Source organism: Bombus bifarius, unplaced genomic scaffold (genome assembly GCF_011952205.1).
Source record: "Bombus bifarius isolate JDL3187 unplaced genomic scaffold, Bbif_JDL3187 scf7180000007974, whole genome shotgun sequence".
Lineage (NCBI taxonomy): Eukaryota > Metazoa > Arthropoda > Insecta > Hymenoptera > Apidae > Bombus > Bombus bifarius.
In genome coordinates, this window is record NW_022884360.1 from 51,688 (window position 1) to 75,332 (window position 23,645).

General features: G+C 39.7%; 1 protein-coding gene across 2 annotated transcripts in view; it reads right to left on the reverse strand.

The window, feature by feature from the left end:
• The window catches only part of LOC117216992 (adenylate cyclase type 6), a 90,246-nt gene that overhangs the window by 40,167 nt on the left and 26,434 nt on the right, over nt 1-23,645 (reverse strand). For both annotated transcript variants that reach the window (XM_033464221.1, XM_033464223.1), the window contains exons 3-6: nt 20,074-20,334; nt 17,121-17,279; nt 10,040-10,253; nt 8,274-8,584 (exon numbers count right to left, since the gene is read on the reverse strand). In XM_033464221.1, coding sequence (XP_033320112.1) covers nt 8,274-8,584; nt 10,040-10,253; nt 17,121-17,279; nt 20,074-20,334 — 945 coding nt within the window. The remainder of the gene's footprint in view (nt 1-8,273; nt 8,585-10,039; nt 10,254-17,120; nt 17,280-20,073; nt 20,335-23,645) is intronic.

The window sequence follows — 23,645 nt, forward strand, 5'->3', positions numbered from 1 at the left end:
TCATCGATCTGTTTTTCTTATCTCTTATCAGTGGCCGCATATGTTGCCAGCGTGATCGTGTGTAATAGAGCGGCAAATCGACGAGAACATTCTCCGATAGTTTTATTATTTCGCTATTACTAGTCGTTCGATAATTTTCATGGGCAAATAATTTTCAGCTAACAGGTAGAATATTTCAGCGTACGGAGTAACGCGTGAAACGACAGATTTTGCAGCTATCGAATTTTTCAAATAATGCCGATATATTGGAAAATTTGAAGACGTCAACAAGTTCAACAATATCGGGGAAAAATTGGTCATTTAGAAATTTTGAAATGTAATTTATAACGAGGAGTAATTATTAATTGGATAAAATGTATTTATTATTAAGCGAAATGTTGTTTGGAAAAATTGTAAGAAAATATTGGCACGTGCTGAAAGATCTATATTTATCGAATGATATATAGGTGGCATTCTGTTTCACGAATTTTCTCCATTTTTCGCGCAACTCGAACGTTCCATGCTTCTCTCTCGGGTTTTTTGGCGAGAAAATTTGCAATATGATCTTCGAAGGCGACCAAATTCCTTAAAAATCGGAACCAACTTTTCGGGTAACGCAATATTCCCTTCTTTGAAATTATATCCGAGTTGTTTGGGCAGGAAAGCGCGTCTCAAGTTTCTTGAATAAATTAATTAACTGGTAGGTTGTCTTAATCTGGAAGCTCTTATTGTCTGGCGAGATAAACAGCGTAGTTAATTTGCAGCGTCGGGAAAATAATAAGCTGGATCGTGAAACCGGGAAACAAGAGCGAAGAGGATCAAAAGAAGATTCTGGTAGATCGAAAAGGCTATCTATCTTGCAGAAACTCCTGTTCACCACGACAGCAGTTCATCTCGTGTTATCCGAAATGAAAACAGGAAGCCTGAAAAATTGTTTAAAAGGAAGTGGTTACCTCTTGATCTCCTATTCAATTTCAGTTTCATACGAATAGTGGGAATTTGATAAATTCCGCAGACCCAATGCGCGAAGTAAGTTTCACAAAAGATCCGACGTGAATCGAAGCTGAAGCACACGCGTAAGTTAAAGTTGAGAAGGGTCGATGGAAAAATACCTAGTCAGGAGAAAAATGGAGGTTCGAAAATCCCCGAAGAAGAGGGAAGCTAGTAAATTTAATAGATGCAATCCCTAAAGTGAATTTCACAAAAGATCTGACGTGCATCCAAGCTGAAACACATACGTAAGTTAGAGTTAAAAAGGGTCTATGAAAAGTACTGAGTCACGAGGAAAATGCCAAACTTCCCCACGAACTAAAGGCAAATTTCCAAGGGAGAGAAAGATAGACAAACCTAACCTCTAAATCAGATTTCGCTTACCTTCGAAAGTGACTGTTTTGCACAAAAAGAAAAGAAGAGTTTTGGGGTGTTTAGGTTCAAAGAATAGGAGTTTGGTAAATTTAGCAGACTTGTTCCCTAAATTAATTTCTTCAAGAGACTCGGTGTGCATCGAAGCTGAGGCAGACACGTGAGTTAGACTTAACAAAGTAGCGAGTCGTAAGAAAAATGCCAAACTTCCCCACGAGCTAAAGGCAAATTTCCAAGGGAGAGAAAGATAGACAAACCTAACCTCTAAATCAGATCTGGATTACCTTCGAAAGTGACTGTTTTACACAAAAAGAAAAGAAGAGTTTTGGGGTGTTTAGGTTCAAAGAATAGGAGTTTGGTAAATTTAGCAGACTTGTTCCCTAAATTAATTTCTTCAAGAGACTCGGTGTGCATCGAAGCTGAGGCAGACACGTAAGTTAGACTTAACAAAGTAGCGAGTCGTAAGAAAAATGCCAAACTTCCCCACGAGCTAAAGGCAAATTTCCAAGGGAGAGAAAGATAGACAAACCTAACCTCTAAATCAGATTTGGATTACCTTCGAAAGTGACTGCTTTGCACAAAAAGAAAAGAAGAGTTTTGGGGTGTTTAGGTTCAAAGAATAGGAGTTTGGTAAATTTAGCAGACTTGTTCCCTAAATTAATTTCTTCAAGAGACTCGGTGTGCATCGAATCTGAGGCAGACACGTAAGTTAGACTTAACAAAGTAGCGAGTCGTAAGAAAAATGCCAAACTTCCCCACGAGCTAAAGGCAAATTTCCAAGGAAGAGAAAGATAGACAAACCTAACCTCTAAATCAGATTTCGGTTACCTTCGAAAGTGACTGTTTTGCACAAAAAGAAAAGAAGAGTTTTGGGGTGTTTAGGTTCAAAGAATAGGAGTTTGGTAAATTTAGCAGACTTGTTCCCTAAATTAATTTCTTCAAGAGACTCGGTGTGCATCGAAGCTAAAACAGACGCGTAAGTTAGACTTAACAAAGTAGCGAGTCGTAAGAAAAATGCCAAACTTCCCCACGAGCTAAAGGCAAATTTCCAAGGAAGAGAAAGATAGACAAACCTAACCTCTAAATCAGATTTCGCTTACCTTCGAAAGTGACTGTTTTGCACAAAAAGAAAAGAAGAGTTTTGGGGTGTTTAGGTTCAAAGAATAGGAGTTTGGTAAATTTAGCAGACTTGTTCCCTAAATTAATTTCTTCAAGAGACTCGGTGTGCATCGAAGCTGAGGCAGACACGTAAGTTAGACTTAACAAAGTAGCGAGTCGTAAGAAAAATGCCAAACTTCCCCACGAGCTAAAGGCAAATTTCCAAGGGAGAGAAAGATAGACAAACCTAACCTCTAAATCAGATTTGGATTACCTTCGAAAGTGACTGCTTTGCACAAAAAGAGAAGAAGAGTTTTGCGACGTCCAAGTTCAAAGAGGAAGGATTAGGTAAATTTAATTCGCATATTCCTGAAATTAAGTTCTGCGAGAAATTCGGTGCACACTGGAACCGGGACAGCACGTGTAAATGCACCGCTGTCCAGAACCTGAAGTTCAGCTTTATTAGGGTGAGACAGCGTCTTCTGTGAGACGTGTTCAGCGTCCTTTGAGCGAGCGACTGTTCAATTCCAACGACTTCCAGTGGTTGCTGGTACTCGTCAAAGCGGTGCCAGGCGTGTTAACACGGAACACGACGAAGCTACTGACAAAAGGAATTTATCCTTAGAGGATAAAGTGAGAATTTGTAGATGTGTTTCTAGATATGGTCCAACAGCATGTGCTGTGTATTTGAAAGAAGCCCGATAATACCACAACGACGATCCGCTTTTAGCATCCTCCAGACGTTTTGCATTGGAACAACGCAGATTTACAGTTGACGTTACATTTTCCTATAAAACTGTACACAGCTGTGTACGTAAACTATGTACAAGTTCTGCGGCTTTTTCAGCTTAATGCTCCATCTGTGACTGTCAGGAAGTTTCCATTAGTCCACGCATCTCTAAAACTTACTAAGCTGCATCCAGCTTATTTGTAAATACGCCGATTCACTCGTCCATCTATTTCGCTTCTTTACCGTATCTTCGTTTAAACCGCTCCTTTTTTTTTTTATTAGTTGTTTACATTCACAATTTGTCCGATTTGGACATTTGGTAGAATTTTTTGGCTGTTTGATTTTGTAATTTGTTATTTAGTACTAAAGTGCCTTGCTCAGTCGCGTCAGTTGCTTTGCTTTGTAAGCTGCCACAGTTTTATAGCAATTTGAAAAACTACCCGTTCGCGATGAACGAAAAGAATGGTATTGGAGAATCTAAACCGAAACAGAGCCAGAGCCAGGAAGAATCCGCGCCTGAACAGCCGGTCGGACGTGCGTATGCTGTTGAATCGCTGGCGGTCGGTAAAGTGTCAAGTTTAGATTCGAATTCTTTTGTCGGTTGTACACGGAAAGTGGAAGGAACGTAACAGATACGGAATTTCGCATATTCTGATGGAATTTACGGGGTTGAGAATGGCCAGATCAATGTTTCCCTAGGTTTTAGCAATAAAGTTTGCCCTCCGCAAACTTCCCTCGCATCGATATTTTCGATACAGTATGCTTGCGGATTTCAGCAACGAGAGCGAAAGCTAATTGACCGAGAGCAGCGGGCAATTTCGAAAATTGCCCGAGGCTTGCCATTCGAATACACTAAATTCTAACCGCACGGAAAATCATTCTTCACCTTCGATCAATTTTTCATCCATTTTATTAAACAGTGCAGGTTTTAGCGAAAGACCATTAACATCTACGTCCTCCTATCCCATTTACTTAAGTAGATGAAAGTACTGAGAATGAAACGAGTACTTAATTAGACGTATGTTCTCAACTTTTAATATCTTCAATTTTATAATATAATATTCTGGAATTCTAAGATATCTGACTGCCACGGTATTTGCAAATTTTATTGCTTTCGGTTTTAGTAGTATTTCTTGATATTGGTATTTAATTTTTTCAATGTTTCTAGAATTTTTATAACTTTATATTGTGTCAATTTAGGGAATTTTATAATATCCCCAGCTTTTAACATATCTGGTTGCTACAGCAATTGCAAATTTGATTGCTTCCAGTTTTAGAAATATTTCTTGATATTGGTATTGAATTTTTTCAATGTTTCTAGATTTTTTATAACCTTATATTATTCAATTTAGGGAATTTTATAATATTCCCTCCTTTTAATATATCTGGTTGCCACAGTATTTGCAAATTTTATTGCTCTCAGTTTTAGTAATATTTCTTGATTTTGGTATTGAATTTTTTCAATGTTTCTAGAATTTTTATAACTTTATATTATTGAATTTATGGTTTTATAATATTCCCTCCTCTTAATATATCTGGTTGCTACAGTATTTGCAAATTTTATTGCTTTCAAGTTTAGAAACATTTATTGATATTGGTATTTAATTTTTTCAATGTTTCTAGAATTTTCATAACTTTATATTATTCAATTTAGGGAATTTTATAATATCCCCAGCTTTTAACATATCTGGCTGCTACAGCAATTGCAAATTTGATTGCTCTCAGTTTTAGAAATATTTCTTGATATTGGTATTGAATTTTTTCAATGTTTCTAAAATTTTTATAACTTTATATTATTCAATTTAGGGAATTTTATAATATCCCCAGCTTTTAACATATCTAGCTGCTACAGCAATTACGAATTTGATTGCTTCCAGCTTCAGAATTCTTCAGAAATATATCTGAATATTTCTAAAATCACATTGACCTTGATTTTTATTAATATACCCATTTTTATTAATATTTCTAGATATCAATATGCGATTTCGTTCGATGCTAACAAAATTGCAACGTCTTCGATTTTATCGATATTCAACGTATCTCCAGCCACTGCGATATTTCCACAAATTTTCTTCTTTCCAATTTCATCAATATCCCGGAAAATTCCAACCTTTCTATCTGCTTCGATACTTCCAACTTACCCCGAATATTTCAAAAATTTCTCAACATCTCCGAGGACTCGCTTCTAATTACCAGCACCGAAAGTAAAGGGAATTGCACAGATGTGAAAATACGAAATACCAAAAATTCTATATATTTACCTTTTGCCCATTTCTTCTATCGTTTTATTCAATCGCGATAAAACCTGTGAAAAAGGGACAAAAAGGGAGTGAAATTCACATCAGAGACAGAGCTTAAGGCGACGAAAGCGCAATAGCTCGAACGTTCAAAGATTTGCCAAGGCTTTTTCGTAAAACCAGAGTCTCGACAATTTGGCAAATTGCAGCGAACGTGTGAAAGGAAAGGGCGAGGAAAAGGCGATTTCCCACCACGTCAGCGATACAATAATTCTGTTTCCAGATGAAAACTACGTGGCAACTCCAATCGCCGGAACAACTACCTTCGCCTAACGACAAATATTTCGTCGCGATCGAACCTCCTTCTGTATTTTCACCCACTTGCTCCTTTTTCTTCTTTGTTTGATAGAAACTCGTGGCTAGAACCGAGAAGCCTATGACCACGATTTATCATAGTTCGGCGTAATTTATCATCCAAAGAAGAAGGTCAAAGAGCGGGAAAATTGTACAGTGTGGAAAGAAAAATTGAAACTTTTCCACTTGAAGTGGTCGTAAGTTCGAAACGAATGCAGGAAATGCAAAAGCAAGCCAATGTGATAAATAAATAAATGTATAGAAACGTCGTTCTCGCGTTTCTTTCATTCGCGTTCGAAATCGAAGTAAAATTGCAACGTGTTTGGAATATCGGTTTGTTTGAGCGAAGTTAAAAGTTACGACAGAAGGGGAACGAACAAAGCTGATAAGCTTTTATATTTCAAACTGTGGATAATAATGAAAAGCAAAAAAAAAAAAAAAAAAATATGTGAAACTCTGGTCTAATTAATAAAAATAACACGAAGCAGGGATTTTGTTACGGTGCAGGTAGCTTGGAATTGCGGTGTTGCAATTTTCCTTCGTTATATAAAATTACCAAGCGAGTAGATAATAACATTATTTTCTCTTGTGATTTAATCAGACAGAAAAATCACAGCGCTGGAACCATCCATTCTGTGTCTTAAAATTTACTCTCAGTAGACTTTGCCTCGTATTATCGACGTGGCGTTAAAATCTAAACGCTCCGTGTTACAACGATTGAACGCGAGTTTGACAAATCAAGAGAAGCGTATCTCGAGTAGAAAGAGTGTGGCAGGTATACTAATATTAGGTCTAGTAAAAGAGTGCTTGGATTTTTCGATAATGTGAAATTGAATCAAATTAAACGAAATGAAATTTCACTAAATTTCTTCCTCGAAATAATTCCCTCGCTGTCTTCCTTCCTCCTTTATTTAATAAAAGATTATTAACTAGCAAAGGGTCGATACTTGGCCAAAAATTTCTGCCAACTTTACGCCTGTCGTGATCGTAACGTTCCCTACACTGAATCCATTTACTACGTTCGCTTCAAGATCTGCCCATAAACCCGAGCCATTTTTCCATAAAGAAAACACATCTAAACGTTCGTTTCGCCTTCGAAAGCTTCTCAACTTTTTTACACTTGACATATATATATACATATGTGTGTAGATTCTATAGAATTCAAACTACCCGCCAACCGATGTTTTTACTTTTGCTCTGTTTTACCGGCAGTCGTTGTGCCGAATAGATTAGATCACGAGAGAAGATCGGTAATTTAGGATTCTCGATTTTCCAGCTAAAATTTGTACTAGATTTCTTATTAACTCTTGCTGTATTTAATTTCATTATTCCCAAAATAAGCTCGATTTTACAGAATCGATTGTCGATATATATATATATATATATATATATATATAAATATGTAATAACGTAAATCCTTGGGGTAAATCGAACGATCGCTTCTATAAAATCGAGCTTATTTTGGGAATAATGAAATTAAATACGGTAAGAGTTAATAAGAAATCTACTACAAATTTTATATATATATATAAATTAAATAAATAAAGTAAATTATATATATAACGAGAGAATCCTCGATCACTTAGTTGCCAACCAAAGTCGAGAATCGAGTAGAACCGCGAATACTATGTTCGTGGAAATTCGTAGCTTTTCTCCTGTAATCAAAGAAATGGAATCTCGCGAGAAACTTATCTCAATCGCTAAGCGTTAAAACCTATAGTTTTGGTGTTCGAGTGTTTCGTACGTTTGCAAATATCACGTGGATTGTTACGATTTCGAATTTCCTATAAAACCTTCGAACTCTCCGCGTAAAAATCCGCGGTCTAACGAGTCCGAGTCCGTCGATCCGCTTCCACTCTAATTCATTCGACAGCGAAGAATATTGCGAAAGAATCGGAAAATCTAACGCGACGATTTATTATATTTCGTTATATCTGACGAACGGCGAGAATGAACATTTCCCGGCAACTGTCCGATGGAATTCAAAAGTCTGCTTAACGTATGCAATTTACATGCTGAATATTACACCGAGCAGGAAATATTATACGAAGAAGGTCGGAGGAAAATCCTCGCGCACCTGGGTCATCGTTCTTTTACGAAAGCTTTTAATCTTCGTTGTAATGGGTTGAAAGTTGGCTGTAAAAACTACCTAAGTAGCCTAAGGGAGAAATGGGAGAAATTAAACTTTGCGCTGCTTCGACTTGTTGCGATATTTTTCCCATTAAATGTGGGATATAAAAGTGGAATGTTATTTTCCTAATATCACGATGGATATCGTTATATTACGTGAACGTTCGTTTGGCGATCTTTCTAGGAGACAAAAATACGCAACGATGGGGCCATGAGCCAAAAACTGGTCGTGAGAGTTCCTTCGCGCCACCCGATCGCCACATGGCGTCTCAATTTGCTGCGATTCTTTTTGCCTGATAGAAGCGTTAGCCAGGCGCTGCTGTAAAACAGCAGCGAAATAAAATGGCAGCGCGGGATTTACAAGGCTACAGAATGTCACTCACGTGTTCCATCATGGCAGGATATTGCGAAGGGTAGAGGACGAACGCTCCGATCAGATGCGCCAGCGAGAAAATGAAACCAGCGATGCACGCGTGCCGCAGCCTTATGGGCAGAAGTGCGTACGCCATGTAAATGAAGAAGCACACAGCCCACACTGCAGCCAAAGGGCCTCCGCTCCGATGTTCCTTTGATCCGAGCGCCAGATGTACATTCAAAACCACTTGCAACGCGAGTAGAGTCACCAGGACTATTCCACTCACGCCGGCTAACCAGATTTCGTTCATCCCAGGCCTGGATATCGCCGCTACCAAGGCTGCAATTTAAGGAAACTCGACAAGTCGCTGCAACTCCAGAGGCCAGTTAGTCTGTGCCCTGTACGCAACGTTTAACCGCTTGTGCTACGATTTAATTAACCGTTCCAGTCGCAAGCCACGCGGTCGCGTTGTTTAGATTTTCTGTGAAAAATTGCCGGTACATTTGAACGCTACGGACGACTCGCGGTATTTTGTATTTCATTCTTATCTTCTCAACGCTTTACCGACCGATAGCCGATTAATCGGTTTTTGTTGCCGACGCTTATCCACCGATAGCCGATTAATCGGTTTTTGTTGCCGACGCTTATCCACCGATAGCCTATTAATCGGCTTTTTGGTCCGAAAAACGTACCACGAGCGTAGCTCGACGTTGTATTGGGTTGGCAACTAAGTGATTGCGGATTTTGTCACTAACACCTAATGACAAAATCCGCAATCACTTAGTTGCCACAGCGATTAAACTGGTCCGATAGATACAGAGCGATTGAGACGATTGCGAGGATTTTGTCAGGACGCGTAGCAGGGTATTTTCCTCGTAACTGGTCGCCGCTATGTTCCTCGTGATCGATGGGGTCGTCGTCTACCACGCAGAGATCTCTGCAAGAGGCTGTTCCGTTTGATATACCGAGTACGACGACGCGACGAGTATACTCGTCAGAAACAGCTCACTGCTAAGAGCTTTTCCCGTACGAGGTGCAAGTACGTGTCGCGGATAAGTCGAAGTCCGATGAAGTTAGCGGTGGCCGTTTCGCTGGCGTTGGAACTTTGTGAGCGGGAACAGCCGCTTTCAGAGACGAAGGGTTGCGAAAGTGGATGGAAAAAAACTTCCTCGTGGAGAACCGCTTTGAAAATCTGACGCGCCGCTCGACCTTTGATGTCAGCGACGCTGCACACGCGCTTCGTACGACTATTACGACGCACTTACGCGCTGTCGTAAGAGGACGCGACGGCATTCTGATATTTTTTTACTCTTTTCCTCCCCCACCTTCTCTAGCAACCCTCTTTGGTTTCGTTGTCTCTATGCTGGAACTCGGGCAAAACGTTTGCCGAGGAAATTTTAATTAACGTTCAGGCGGCGCAAGTGGGTCAACAGAAGCTGAAACGAAAGCGACCGAAAACGTGGAAAACGATCTCGTCGATCCGTCGGATAAAATTCAGGCTCGATCGTTCGTCTCGAGGAAAATTGCTGTCCTGCGGCGACGGTTGCAGAGATTTCACGCTTTCGTTCGCACCAGCGGAATCTATTTTCGTACGGTCCATGTGAAATGCGAATCATATTTGGACAACGACACTTTTCGCAGTAAGATTTGACCAAGTTGAATTTCCAGATTTTATTTGCGCGATACTCGCGGAGATTTTGCACCGTGTGTTTGGATTTTGTTTCCGGAGAGGTCCTCGCACGGCTGGCGAATCCCTCGCGCTAAAGATTCGTCTCTTAATTTTCTGATACTTACCAGCATAAATTGCGACGCAGACGACCAGCGTCACTGCTAGCGACAGGTTTTCTGGCCTCTCTAAAGTGGCAAGGAATTGTTGGCTGTCTTCTACGACGAGTCTCAGCATCAGAAGCATACCCAGGGCAAACGCCAGCCCCGCTAGTAAGCCGAGAACGTGTGTCATGTTGCTTTGGTTCATCCTGAGAAAGTAGCGTTGATACAGCATTTCAACCTAAAGAGTAAAAAGAAACAGGAACGAGTAATCTTCTTTCAACGTTTCTCAAACATTTACCTGACACATTTACTTCCTGAAAAGTTTAGGAACTAGAAGCAACCTTTTCTATCGTAAATTTGTCAAAGATCGTTTATAATCTTCTATAGCTAATGTTACATATTGTATTGTGGTATCGTGGACAAATGGCCTAAAGAATATCGCGTGAACCATAAACAAGTGGCGGAGTCATGAGTTGTGAGTAGTGAGTGGAGAGTCGAGTTGTCAGGAGTCAAGTCGTGAGTTGACAGTCGAGTTTCGTAGTCGTGAGTTGACAGTCGAGTTTCGTAGTCGTGAGTTGAGAGTCAAGTCGAGTAGTCATGGATTGAGTAATCTTGACTTGAGTAGTCTTGAGTTGAGTAGTCTTGAGTTGAGTAGTCTTGAGTTGAGTAGTCTTGAGTTGAAAGAGTCGTGAGTTGAGAGTTGAGTTGAGTAGTCATGGATTGAGTAGTCATGGATTGAGTAATCTTGAGTTGAGTAGTCTTGAGTTGAGTAGTCTTGAGTTGAAAGAGTCGTGAATTAAGAGTCGAGTTGAGTAGTCATGGATTGAGTAATCTTGAGCTGAGTAGTCGTGAGTTGAAAGTCGAGCCGAGTAGTCGTGAGCTGAGAGTCAAGCCGAGTAGTCGTGAGTTGAAAGTCGAGTTGCATGTGTCACTCGTTTTCAGTAATTTTCGCATATTCCGAGCTGTCCTTGTGCCGCGTACGGAAAATCGGCACGGGCTTTCCGGACAACGTCTACTCCGCAAGCGTTGCGATACCTCGCCGCGTTTGCGACAAACGTTGCTTCGAGTGAATCTCCTAAAACAACGTCGACAGTCAAATGCGCAACTAATTCAGCTGTTCGTTGGCAAAAATATTTCTCGCGAAGATGTGCGTCCCTCGATGGTCAGGAAAATGTTCCCAGTTGAACGATCGTTCGCGAGAGTTCGAAAGCTTGCGAAGCATCGGAGCGCGAGACGATCGATTTATTCGATCGAGATGGAATCGAATTCTGGCTGGAGTTGGACAAAAAAGAAAAAGGCCGGACAGGATTAAAGAATTACTTGGAACCGTTGGCTGAATCAGAGATGCGTGAAATCAAAGGAAGCACGGAAGTATCGAGAGTGGGAGAAGCTGGGTGGCGGGCCATTGAAAGGCGAAATAAACCAGTGGAACGCCGCGCCATTGTCGTTTCTCCTTTTCCATTTTCCTTGTTTCATTCGCTTGCCTCGCCGTTAATCCCGCGGTATTGCTTTTCATATTTTATTTCTTCTTTCATTCGCCCGGTTTTTAGCGTTTCCCCGAATCAGTTCCATAGGTTCGGACAAATTTACTTGGAAAGCGACTTCAAGCGAACGCCGTGGCCTTTGTTCTCGGAAGAAACACTGTTTAATCGCGAAATCGCTTCGATTGTTCGAAAGGACACGCTACGAAATTCATCAAGATATTTCAAAGTATTCTTCCAATTGTTTCAGAGAAAAGGTAGACCTAGTAGCTTCTATTTGTCTCCGGCAAAATTTTCCTGCTTTTTGAATTATCCGTCAGCGAGCTTCCGACGAGAATGGAAAATCGCCACGATGGACAGTCCGATTCGTTCGTTCGTTCGAGACGACCAATCCGTTCAATTCGCAGCAATTTTTTAATCTTTTCCTGGTTCGTTCTTTTCAACGTTTTATTGGGTTGGCAACTGTAAGTGATTGCGGATTTTGTCATTACTATCTAACGATAAAATCCGCAATCACTTAGTTGCCAACCCAATATATAAAAATAATGGAATATCGTTGCTACTGAGACTTTCACGCGATACAGTGGTACTGAACGTTTGTATCTGTCGCGTAAGGTGATATGGTTTACGCGAGGAATCAAAAGAGAAAGAGAAGCTGCTGCGCAGAGCTTGCCAGCTAACGCCTAAGTTTCCTAAGTCGAAGAAGATACCTGGAGATAGCTGCGGGGCTGTTGGTGTTCGATCAACGAAAAACACAGACTTCTTCGTTGATTTAATCGTCCATCGAAGTGAAACTCTTCCCGAGGCCCAAGGCTGCGCTAATTTCTACCAGAATACGTGACCAAATTTAATTAAACTAAGATTTACCAAACGAACGATCGTTCTAGACTACGCGAGGAGTCGTGGGAACTTGTATAACTCGGGCAAACGTAGTACCACGTTAACGTAATTATGCGAAAGGAACGCAGTTATTTTATTAATTACCCGGTATATTAAAATTCTGCTTGATTTACCGTATATCGTACCCTAAGAACATATTGGGTTGGCAACTAAGCGATTGCGGATTTTGTCATTACCATCTAATTATCTAATTACCATTCGATGGTAATGACAAAATCCGCAATCGCTTAGTTGCCAATCCAATAGCTTCGTATTAATAATGTTCGACTGCGAAAGCCTTCGATCTTATTCTGGCAATCGAAACAGCGTCTAACTCTGTTCCAAGTAATACGACATGGGCCAAATGTAGATCAGCTTTCAATCTCTAAATTTGTTTTCGGACAAATTTACGCCGCATCGTAGGGATCCTTCCATTTATGCGAAACCTGATATTATAATAAATTAGATATACAGTAGAACAGTGTCCGGTTGTCTTTGTTGCTTGGTTTTCTCGAAAGCTGACGTGGAAATTGCACGTCGGTGTTATCCATCGGAGTTCTATCGCACGACAGAACGAAGATTTACTATGGAACAGGAAGCTGGCTCTAGTCAAACGTAAGCTGTACGCGTCAAGGATCGAGAGCTCTCGAGCCTCGAGGATCAGCTGCGATCTGAAGCTCGGATTAAGCAGGCGTAACCGAAGGAAACGGATTGCTAGGGACGTGTGTTACGGTTTCGGGTCAGTTTGACCCGAGTAGCGTTGACGCGACGCTGCATGTCCGAGAAACTTTGAAAATGTTCGAGCGTGACGCTACGTTCTCCACACTTTTCACAAACAGGAAATATCAACGCGTTTCTAACATTGAGAACATTCGATAGCATCGACGAGATGCTAGTAACACGGCGTTTCTTTAGATGTGCAATCGTTTTTTGACGATCCACGTCAGAGGTCGATTAAATTCAATGCACATCGAGTAAATAACGTTTTATTGACAAATTATTAATGTGTAACGAAAACGATGTTTCGTTCGCTGATGTAAGCGAAAGCTATTGAGTTGGCAACTAAGTGATTGCGGGTTTCGTCATTAGGTGGCACTTAGTTGCCGACCCAATGTTTGAAATGTAACTTAGACGCGGCAGAAGTCGAGTTTCGAAGGAGAAGGCTAGGTAGCTGCGTGACGCGGATCAAATTTCACTGAGACGTAACCTAAATCGCGATAAATATCAGCTTGCATGGTAACTAGTTATCGTTTTGATCGACCGCTGGAATACAAAGAAGAGAAGAATACAAGGAAAAGGTGTGCGCCATAATCGGATTCGTGGTGCTGTGACGAAGCAGAAGCCAAAGCGGCGTTACAGAACGTAACACGAGGTTCACAGTCATCGGACAATATTTGCAGAGAGGAATTACGCGGATGTTTCATAATGCAGCGATTTCAACCGGATTATCTGATCCGGTGCTGGCGGTGAACACCGGCGGGCAAACAGCGATTTTTAGCCACGAGCTACAAACGCGAGCAGCAACATGAAAGAGCAGGACCATCCATGAGAATAAACAATTTTGTAATTCGCGGAACCGGTGATCATCGGTGCTTATAATCTGCAACGACGTGCTACGCGTATTTTCCATTATCCTGGTCCGCTGGAACTAATTCCCCCCTCGATCCACAAATGGAAAAATTGAAACGTCACGAGTTGATAATCGATCGATTCGACGTCCGCCATCTGTTTCGCTTGCGAGCTAATTTTTTTGCCAATTGTGTGACGCTTGGAAACCGATCGCGCAACGTTTCATCGTCGAATGTTCGTTGAAAAGCAACAGGGAAATATTGGGTTGGCAACTAAGTGATTGCGGATTTTGTCAATACCATCTAACGACAAAACCCGCAATCACTTAGTTGCCAACCCAATACGTTGCGGTGTTGCGCTGAAAATTTAAAGAATTCCTATCGTACAGTGTTGTATCCGATTCTTAACCCTTTGCACTCTGAATTTTATTTCAATTTCGTTGCCAGCAGCACCTAACGTTTTTGAGTGTTTTATTTGAAATTTACTTCGACTAAAGAATAAGACAATTTAAATAAACGAAGGAGCAAAGAAATTCACTTAAATAGCAGTTTTATTCGCTCTATTGAATTTTGTAGTTTTTAAGCGTATGATATATCTGGGAACAATTTCCAGCAGCAAAGTTCCTGCGTTTCTTTCGCACGTTTCGCAAAAAAAGGTGTAACCGAAAGAATGTCGAGCGAGACTCGACAAAGGAGCTGCCGAGATAAAAACTGATGTCGAGTCACACTCGACATGGGAGTGCAAAGGGTTAAGTCCCAACCACTGACGATTCTATTATCGGCTGTTCTTTTAAATAAAAGAAAATAGAAAAGAGAAAAGAAGATAGAAAATGTTAGAAAATAGGAGGAGGAGAAAATGAATGAATGGATGTGCAACAAAACAAATTCATTGCTGTTTCAGATGTACAAGAGAATAGAGCGCTGTTCGTTGATGCTTCGAGTTATTATGCTATATATAAAATAGTTGTTCTGTTCTATATAAATGTTGTATTTAATAAAACGTCATATAGCGTTACTTTAAGAAAAACAAAAAGTAAAATTCGATGAAACACCGTTGATACAGCAAAAAATAACGAAACGATAGGAATACGAACGACTGTTCTGAAAATTAACACTTTACCGACCGATAACCGGTTGATCGGTATTTCTCGCCGACGCTTACCAACTGATAGCCGATTAATCGGTATTTCTCGCTAACGCTTACCGACCGGTTAATCGGCTTTTGTCACCGACAATCTTTCTCATTATCCGAGCAGTAATTTGCTATTTAGTACTAAGGTACCTTGCTCAGTCGCGTCAATCGCGTTGCTTCGTAAGCTGCCACGGTTTTATAGCAATTTGAAAAACTGTCCGCTCGCGATGGACGAAAAGAATGGTATTGGAGAGTGTAAACCGAAACAGAGCCGGCGCCAGGGAGAATCTGCGCCTGAGATGCCGGTCGGAAGTGCGTGTGCTGTTGAATCGCTAGCGGTCGGTAAAGTAAAATTAAGAAATACCATGCTATCAACGGCACAGAATATAGCACTGACTGTAGTCGTTATGAAGCGTAGCATAAGGGAAATAACATAGTGTCGCGTGTCTATATTCAAACTCTGGTCAACGACAGTTTCATCGACGAATTTTCTCCGGAAATAACGAGATACAATTTAGAAGCTGATAATTGTCAATTAATTCGATTTCCAGTGGCTATCGAGAATTAGAAATTGGAAATTAAAAACGAAAAAATGAAAAATTAAAGATTCGCAACAATTGCACGCGAACTATTTCTCACTGACACTGACTTAAAAATCCGAATGATCATCGTGCAATGGCAATTTTATGGATTTTAATTATTTTTTATTTCGATGGAAAAATGCTTCAAAGCGTAAAAAGCCTTCGACGTAATATCACGTCTATGTATTTTAACTATCGATAATTTCATCGTTGCAGCTTCGTCGATAGGAGGAAAGAAGCAAACGCTATTGAAATCGTCAATGATCGTCATGAATTCAATTCGCGGCTGTGAAACCACGTCGTCAAACTTTTCGCCATTTTCACGACTATTCTACTCGAGTTGCGAATTTATGGCAACTCGATCGTTCGCCACAGATTCGATTCGAGAAATGGCAGGAAGGAAGAGGAACGAGCACCGCAGTTGCGCAACTGTCTGCGAACAGCCCCGTACAGTTTCAGATTCTCTGGCCGCGCAAACTTGTTGCGCGATTTCATGTTTTCCTATTTAGGCGACTGCAGCATTACTATAGTGGTTGAAATTTAGTCAGAAAACAACCACACCTTGTCACGATCGTCTCTATATCGCCAGCAACGTTTTACTTCTGTTTCCTGTATTTTCTCCGACAATTTTCTCAGTCCCAGCAATTTTCTAATTGTTTTTACTTTTTTAGCTGTTTCGTTGGTTGTTTTACTTGAACGTTCGAAATTCGTTCGATCCAGTGGTTTCAACTAACGCAGCCATTGTAGTTCATTGTTATTCGTTGTATTTTTTTTTTTTTTTTTTTACACTTTTATTTATCTAGCAGATTGGAAAAATGTTTGATGTACAGGATGCTTCAAAATGTTCCGACGACCAACGAAAATACCCCGATTCCTTCTTTCTGCTGTAATTCGTCTTTCGCTTACTCGGACTATCGATGTGGTCGTGGAAATAGCACGCAAATCGTATTACATCGATACCGCGTTACACCTGTCTTTAGCATAATCTTATAGCCCCGTAATACCTAATTTTCCTAACATTCAGCTACCTACAGTCTCGTGTTTCCCTCTCCTACTATCGTTTCCTTACTATTAGGTCGGCAACTAAGTGATTGCGGACTTTGTCATTAGGTGGTACTGACAAAATCCGCAATCACTTAGTTGCCAACCCAATATTCCAGTCGTAGCTCTGTCCACCTCGCGCATGTTCCGTATCAGAAGCTGTACTTTTGTAAATTTATGTGCGTTTTACGTGCAGATTTTCTGCAACGTCCGATACAGCTGTGCTTTCCTTCCAATAACACGATCCGACAACTCTCTCTCTCTCTCTCTCTCTCTCTCTCATTCGAGAAAGAGAGAGAGAGAGAGAGAATTTCCATCGCAAGGTTGGAGGTTGAATTTTCCCCGACAAAAAGAAAAACGACGGCGAAAATGGATGCTTCGTTATTCCAATTGCCTTTTCACTCTGTTCGTCCAGGTGTTTACCTGCAAGTTTTTGAAGCGGTGAGAGGCGCACAGCGACTTCAAAAAACGGCAGAGCGCACATTTCCTCGCTGACTGAGTTATCGTCGCATTAACGCTCGCCTCCTGTGTCGGCTCTTTCCCGGTTCTAAGCCCAACTCCCACCTCTGATCCCCTGCTCATCTGTCGACAAAAAGCAGCGTACAATTTATTGTAGTACCCGTTCCCAATGTCACAACGTGCATACAAATTGGCTTTCTGGAATTAGAAAGTGTTGTCAGTTTAGGAGAGATAGTCACCGAAAAAGGAAAAAATAAACGTGGATATAGATGTATACGTTGAAGCAATTACTCGAAGAAAAACTCTACACCTTATCTTGACCTATCCGTGGCCTGGAGACCGTTGTTACAAAGAGAGTGGAATTCAGTGAAAGAAAAAATTGAAAATAAGGACAGGTCCATATTATTCTGCCTTTGAATGTAAATTTTGTTTTGGGTCACAAGGTTTAGAAAGGAAAGAGCTACGATAGATTTCTATTGCTGTTTCTTGTAGCCCTCTGCTACAGCTACAATGTTAACTTTTTGGTAATGCCCTTTGCCATAAATATATGAACTTGATCCCAATCGATCTTCTTCGGTTGTATTGTAACACTGTAAGAGCGAGGATCTGCATCAGCATGCACTATAGTTAGTATAATAATACATATAATAGTTCAGCCTTTGGCCTACACGCTATCTGCCGATCGCGCGAGCCATAGTAAGCAAGAACGTGCCATCCGTCTGTTCAGTCGTGTGCCCGAACTGGTAAAAGATGTATACTTCTTATGACATGTATATTTAGGGACTACAAAAGGAATTGTGAAATAATAAACAACGTTTGAGGACAAATAGTGTTTTTAGACCTGTGGTTTTCGCTTATGGCACAAAAATTCTTTACCATGAGTCAGACTCGTGGTTATCAGCCAAGGAGTTAACAGTCAGATAGTATTTCTAATTATGAAACTTTGTGCAATCTGTATATTCAAATCCCTTAATCAAAGACCCAGTCCAAGGCTAACATCTATACAAGTTATACTTATACCTGTACTTGTTTCAGTATATTTTTCTATTACAAATTCATCCACTTGTTCCTCTATCAGTCAATCTCAACAATATATAAAAAAAAGAAAAGATATATGTAATAGTTAATATAATGATACATATAATAGTTAACAACCAGATAGTGTTTCTAATTATGAAACTTTGTGGAATCTGTATATTCAAATCCCTTAATCAAAGACTCAGTCCAAGGCTAACATCTATACAAGTTATACTTATACCTGTACTTATACCTGTACTTGTTTCAGTATATTTTTCTATTACAAATTCATCCACTTGTTCCTCTATCAGCCAATCTCAACAATATGTAAAAAAAGGGAAAGATATATGTAATAGTTAGTATAATAATACGTATAATAGTTAACAATCAGATAGTGTTTCTAATTATGAAACTTTGTGGAATCTGTATATTCAAATCCCTTAATCAAAGACCCAGTCCAAGGCTAACATCTATACAAGTTATACTTATACCTGTACTTATACCTGTACTTGTTTCAGTATATTTTTCTATTACAAATTCATCCACTTGTTCCTCTATCAGCCAATCTCAACAATATGTAAAAAAAGGGAAAGATATATGTAATAGTTAGTATAATAATACGTATAATAGTTAACAATCAGATAGTGTTTCTAATTATGAAACTTTGTGGAATCTGTATATTCAAATCCCTTAATCAAAGACCCAGTCCAAGGCTAACATCTATACAAGTTATACTTATACCTGTACTTATACCTGTACTTGTTTCAGTATATTTTTCTATTACAAATTCATCCACTTGTTCCTCTATCAGCCAATCTCAACAATATGTAAAAAAAGGGAAAGATATATGTAATAGTTAGTATAATAATACGTATAATAGTTAACAATCAGATAGTGTTTCTAATTATGAAACTTTGTGGAATCTGTATATTCAAATCCCTTAATCAAAGACCCAGTCCAAGGCTAACATCTATACAAGTTATACTTATACCTGTACTTATACCTGTACTTGTTTCAGTATATTTTTCTATTACAAATTCACCCACTCGTTCTTCTACCACTCAACCTCAGCAATATATAAAAAAGGAAAAGATATATGTAATAGTTAGTATAATGATACATATAATAGTTAACAACCAGATAGTGTTTCTAATTATGAAACTTTGGGGAATCTGTATATTCAAATTCCTTAATCAAAGACTCAGTCCAAGGCTAATACATCTATACAGGTGATATAGATGTAGATTGGATTAGGTTTGAGATAGAAAATGGGGATTAAATAAGGTTGGGTGTGTGAGTGTATATGTAAATGCACATGCATATGTACATGGATCAATGAGAATGCAGGGCAATAGGAAGATGAACTATGCTAAGTTATATCAAACTGTATGTATTTATATCGAGCTGTTGAAAGAGTAACGTCGAATTTTTATTTATAAAATACTGGTCTTCTTCCTTTAGATAGAAATTTCTTTAGATTCCAACTCGCACTACGATTATCGGATGACACATTTCTAATCTTTCAGATTTCAACCATATTCTGAACAACGCGCTCTGACTGATCGATTGCGCTCGGGTCTGTTCTATTATTATCGACGTTAGGAACGAAAGAATTCATTTCAGATAGAAGCAGGATCTTCCGACTTAACATTTTCCATATGGAAGAATCTCTACTTTCCATAACAAAAAAAAAAAAAAAAAGGAAACTTTGTTTACCATCTTAGGTCTCACTTGAAACATAGCTAGAACGTACCAGTTGAATTGTTCAGAAATACACACACACACAAAAAACGAGAAAGGAAACATGTGTCATAACAGCAACATGTGTCACCGAAGAACTTCTCGTTGAACCTGTTAAGCTACCTTTTTTAGGTATAATTCCAGTTGTACAAGGGCTCACCGTGACGATGGAGGGACGTGGCGCACCAGTGAAGTGCTCGATCACTTCCCAGTTGGATTTCCTCAGCGGTGTATGAGGAGTTCGAGGAGTGTTGGGTGTATGCGGTTGAGAAGATGGTGTCGAGGACTTGGATCCCGGGGGATCGAGCAACAGCTCCACCTTCGGCTTGCCACCGTCGCTGTTGCTCACGTGCTGTCGCAAGCTGGCCCATCTTCGTGTGCTTCTCACGGACCCGGTTACAGATCTGGTAGCCACCTCGCCCTGTAAATCAAATCGTTCCACTGGGTTACCTTTTGTGGATGATGAACATGATGGGATTGGGGATGATGAACACGATGCTTTGGATGAAGAATGGTTGAAGCAATGGGGGCTAGAAGGGTCTAACACCTTTGGATCTTCCACAACTTAAGACCACATGGAGAAGACCACGCGTAAATTGAATCTTATTTGTGTTAAAAAGTTATGTCCACGTGGAAAGGCTGGTTTGTTCTGGAATTAGGAAGAATGGTGAATTAGGACGTGATGCTGTTGATGAATGATAGGATGGTTTAAAGTACTTGAATCTTCTATTTTGTTAATTTGCATAAGTGTTTGTATTATTTTAGTAATTTAGTAATTGGTAAATTTTTGTTATTTACATAAGGAAGAGAGATGCATAGATTGAATTTCATTTATGTTGAAGAGTTATATTCATATGCAGAGGTGGGTTTCTAGTTGGTGGGATTAGCCTGTTACGTCATCCAATTGATTCTGGCTAATTTATTTGTTAATCCATCGCTTTATAATTGGAATATATGGTTGTTGAAGTAATTACTTCAAGAAAAACTCTATGCCCTTTTTCTTTTATATATCTATGACCTGGAGACCCTTGTTACAAAGAGAATAGAATTTAGTGAAAAAAATTGAAAATAAGGAGAGGTCTATATTATTGTACCTTTGAATATAAATTTTGTTTTGGGTTACAAGGTCTAGAAAGAAAAGAGCTATAATAGATTTCTATTACTGTTTCTTGTAGCCTTCAGCTACAGCTACAATGTTGACTTTTTAGTAATGTCCTTTGCTATAAATATATGAACGTGCTCCCAATCAATCTTCTTCTATTGTATTGCAACACTGTTTTGGATCAGCATACACTATACCTGTAATTATACTTATACCTATACTTATTTCGATATATTTTTCTATTATTAATTCATCCACTCGTTCCTCTATCAGTCAACCTCAATAATTGTGATTGTGTATGGTAGATGACTGTCTACAGTCTGTTATACTGCTCGTCGACAAATTAAATTTCATTTATTGAAAATCTGAATGTTTAATGAATCAAATTTAAAAATACATTGGCAAACTCGTAGTACTACGTTCCAAGTGGACCTCGATGAAGATCAACAATACAAATATGTGATAGTAACTATTGGATTGGCAACTAAGTGACTGCGGATTTTGTCATTAAAAATTTTAATTTATTTGATATGTTAATTAACGAATAATACAAACTTGGAGTGCAAACTATTGAACACAGAAAAGAGGAGAGAAAATTGAAACATGGAAATTTCCGATTCTTCTCGGGCAAAGACAATTTCTAAAGAGTCCAATCGCCAACTGAACACATCGAGTCCCAAAAAATTGATAAGAAACCATCTGGATTTCTAGCAGCAGATCATAGTTGAGGGAAAAGAATTGCAGTCGAAGAGTATCGTATAAGGAATTTAAATCTCCTCTTAAATCCAGGGAAGAGGAGATCTCAGTTTCCAAGCTTTCCAATCTCTGAGACATGGTAGAGGTGCTAGGTCCAGGGTGCGTGAGATACCAGTTTGTCTTTCAAGAGAGACGAAAGAGATAAAAAGAAAAGAAAGAAAGAGAAAATATGTGAAAGATAAGAAAGACGTGCGAGGGGTAGCAAAGACGGAGGAGGCAGAGTAATAAAATTCTTAAATGTATTACATTTGTTTCGAGCCCCCGTGGAGAAGAGGAACAACACTTTCTGTTGTTGCTTATTTCTTCGACGCTCCAGTTTGTTTTCGCTTCGCCAGGGGAATGTTCAAGGTGAACTTTCATAAGCTGCGTGCTGCCGCCTCTCGAACACCGTATCGCGCGAAGAGAGAAAATTGTTTCATGGGAAACCGTGCCAACTCTTCTAGTTAAATGGAGTTATCGTGTGCGCCTTGTTGAAACGTGACTGCAAGTTGTCAGGCTAATGGACAGGTGGTCGTGAACTTTCACGAGACAAGACAGTTTACACGTGTTTGGTTCATCTTGGTTTTCGGAAGTTCGCCTAACGTCGCGTTTTCTTGACACGGGTCCCCATGGGTGTTACTCCTCCTCCTTACGATCAGTTAATCGACTCTGTTAACACGTGGCGCTTCCAGAAATGAAGTTTCCATTAGCCATGGAGAAAAAGCGAAAATTTGTTTCCGAAACCTCTCGTCTTCGTCCTATTCTCGAACCTAAAGCCGAGTTTACATCAGTCGAGTCGCTGGACCATGCGATTACGTTACAGTAGTCCTGCACCGTTCGGTGTCTGTCGCGCGATTTTTGAAGAAGCCGTTGTTGGGGTTTGTAGCGAGAGCAGGTGCTCTTTCGCTTCGATCCATTTTCCACTGTCACTTTAATTTGTTTCTGACCATTTTTAGCGCGTCGTCCAAACTCGCTTTGCTGCGTTCAATCGACGGGATCTCTCAGCTGCTTAACATTTTTGCTCGTAATCGATTTTGGTACCAATCCTTTTGTGTTACGAAAAGCTATTAGAACTTGTTTGTATCGCGTTGTATTTGTTTATGGAAAGCTGAGAGCTCAGAAATTGGACTGGACTTTGCGTCATTGGAATTTTTTGACCATCCAGTAAATAGTAAATCTAGAGACTCGTGAATAATTTTGTCTCCGTGTTGGTGGTGACAGTAGAAGTATCTGACTGTGTGGTAGACAAAGTGGGATGGCAGAGGCAGCTGAAAGCTTTCCAATGTATCAGTTGAAATCAATGCACGCTGGAAGGCGAAGGACGAACGACGTCCGAGTCGTATTAAATTTCTATTACCTAATCAGCCATGGAAGCCCCATCTATTCACTTCTGCTCCTTTCAACGTGTCTTATCCCGGGCTTTATCGATCCTGCTGCTAACGATTCTCTTTCGTCGAAATCTTTCTGCGAAATGCTCGAATCAAGGGAAGAACGTTTTTTTCCCAATCGAACAGCAAAAATCTTGCGCGGTTTATCCCTCGAAGGCGAATTTGGAAATTTTTTGAAAAAGCCGTCTGAGATATCGAAGATCGTTTCCAGGCTGACGATTAATAATTTGAAATGCGTTTAACCAGCTATATGTACGTAGCCAAAATTTTGTTCGAACAAGCATAACCATAAACACGATAGTGATTGATTGGGAATCTATAATTTCGATGGAATAATTATGTGACCGATTTATCCGCTTTATTTAAGTAAGCATAAAGTAAATTGCAAAGCTTTGTAATTCGGAACAAAATTAATTATAAACACATGACCTAATTCGAAATGAATCTGGATCAACTGAACATGGACTAGGCGGTTTTGTTATCGGTCCCTGTATTAAATTACCAATA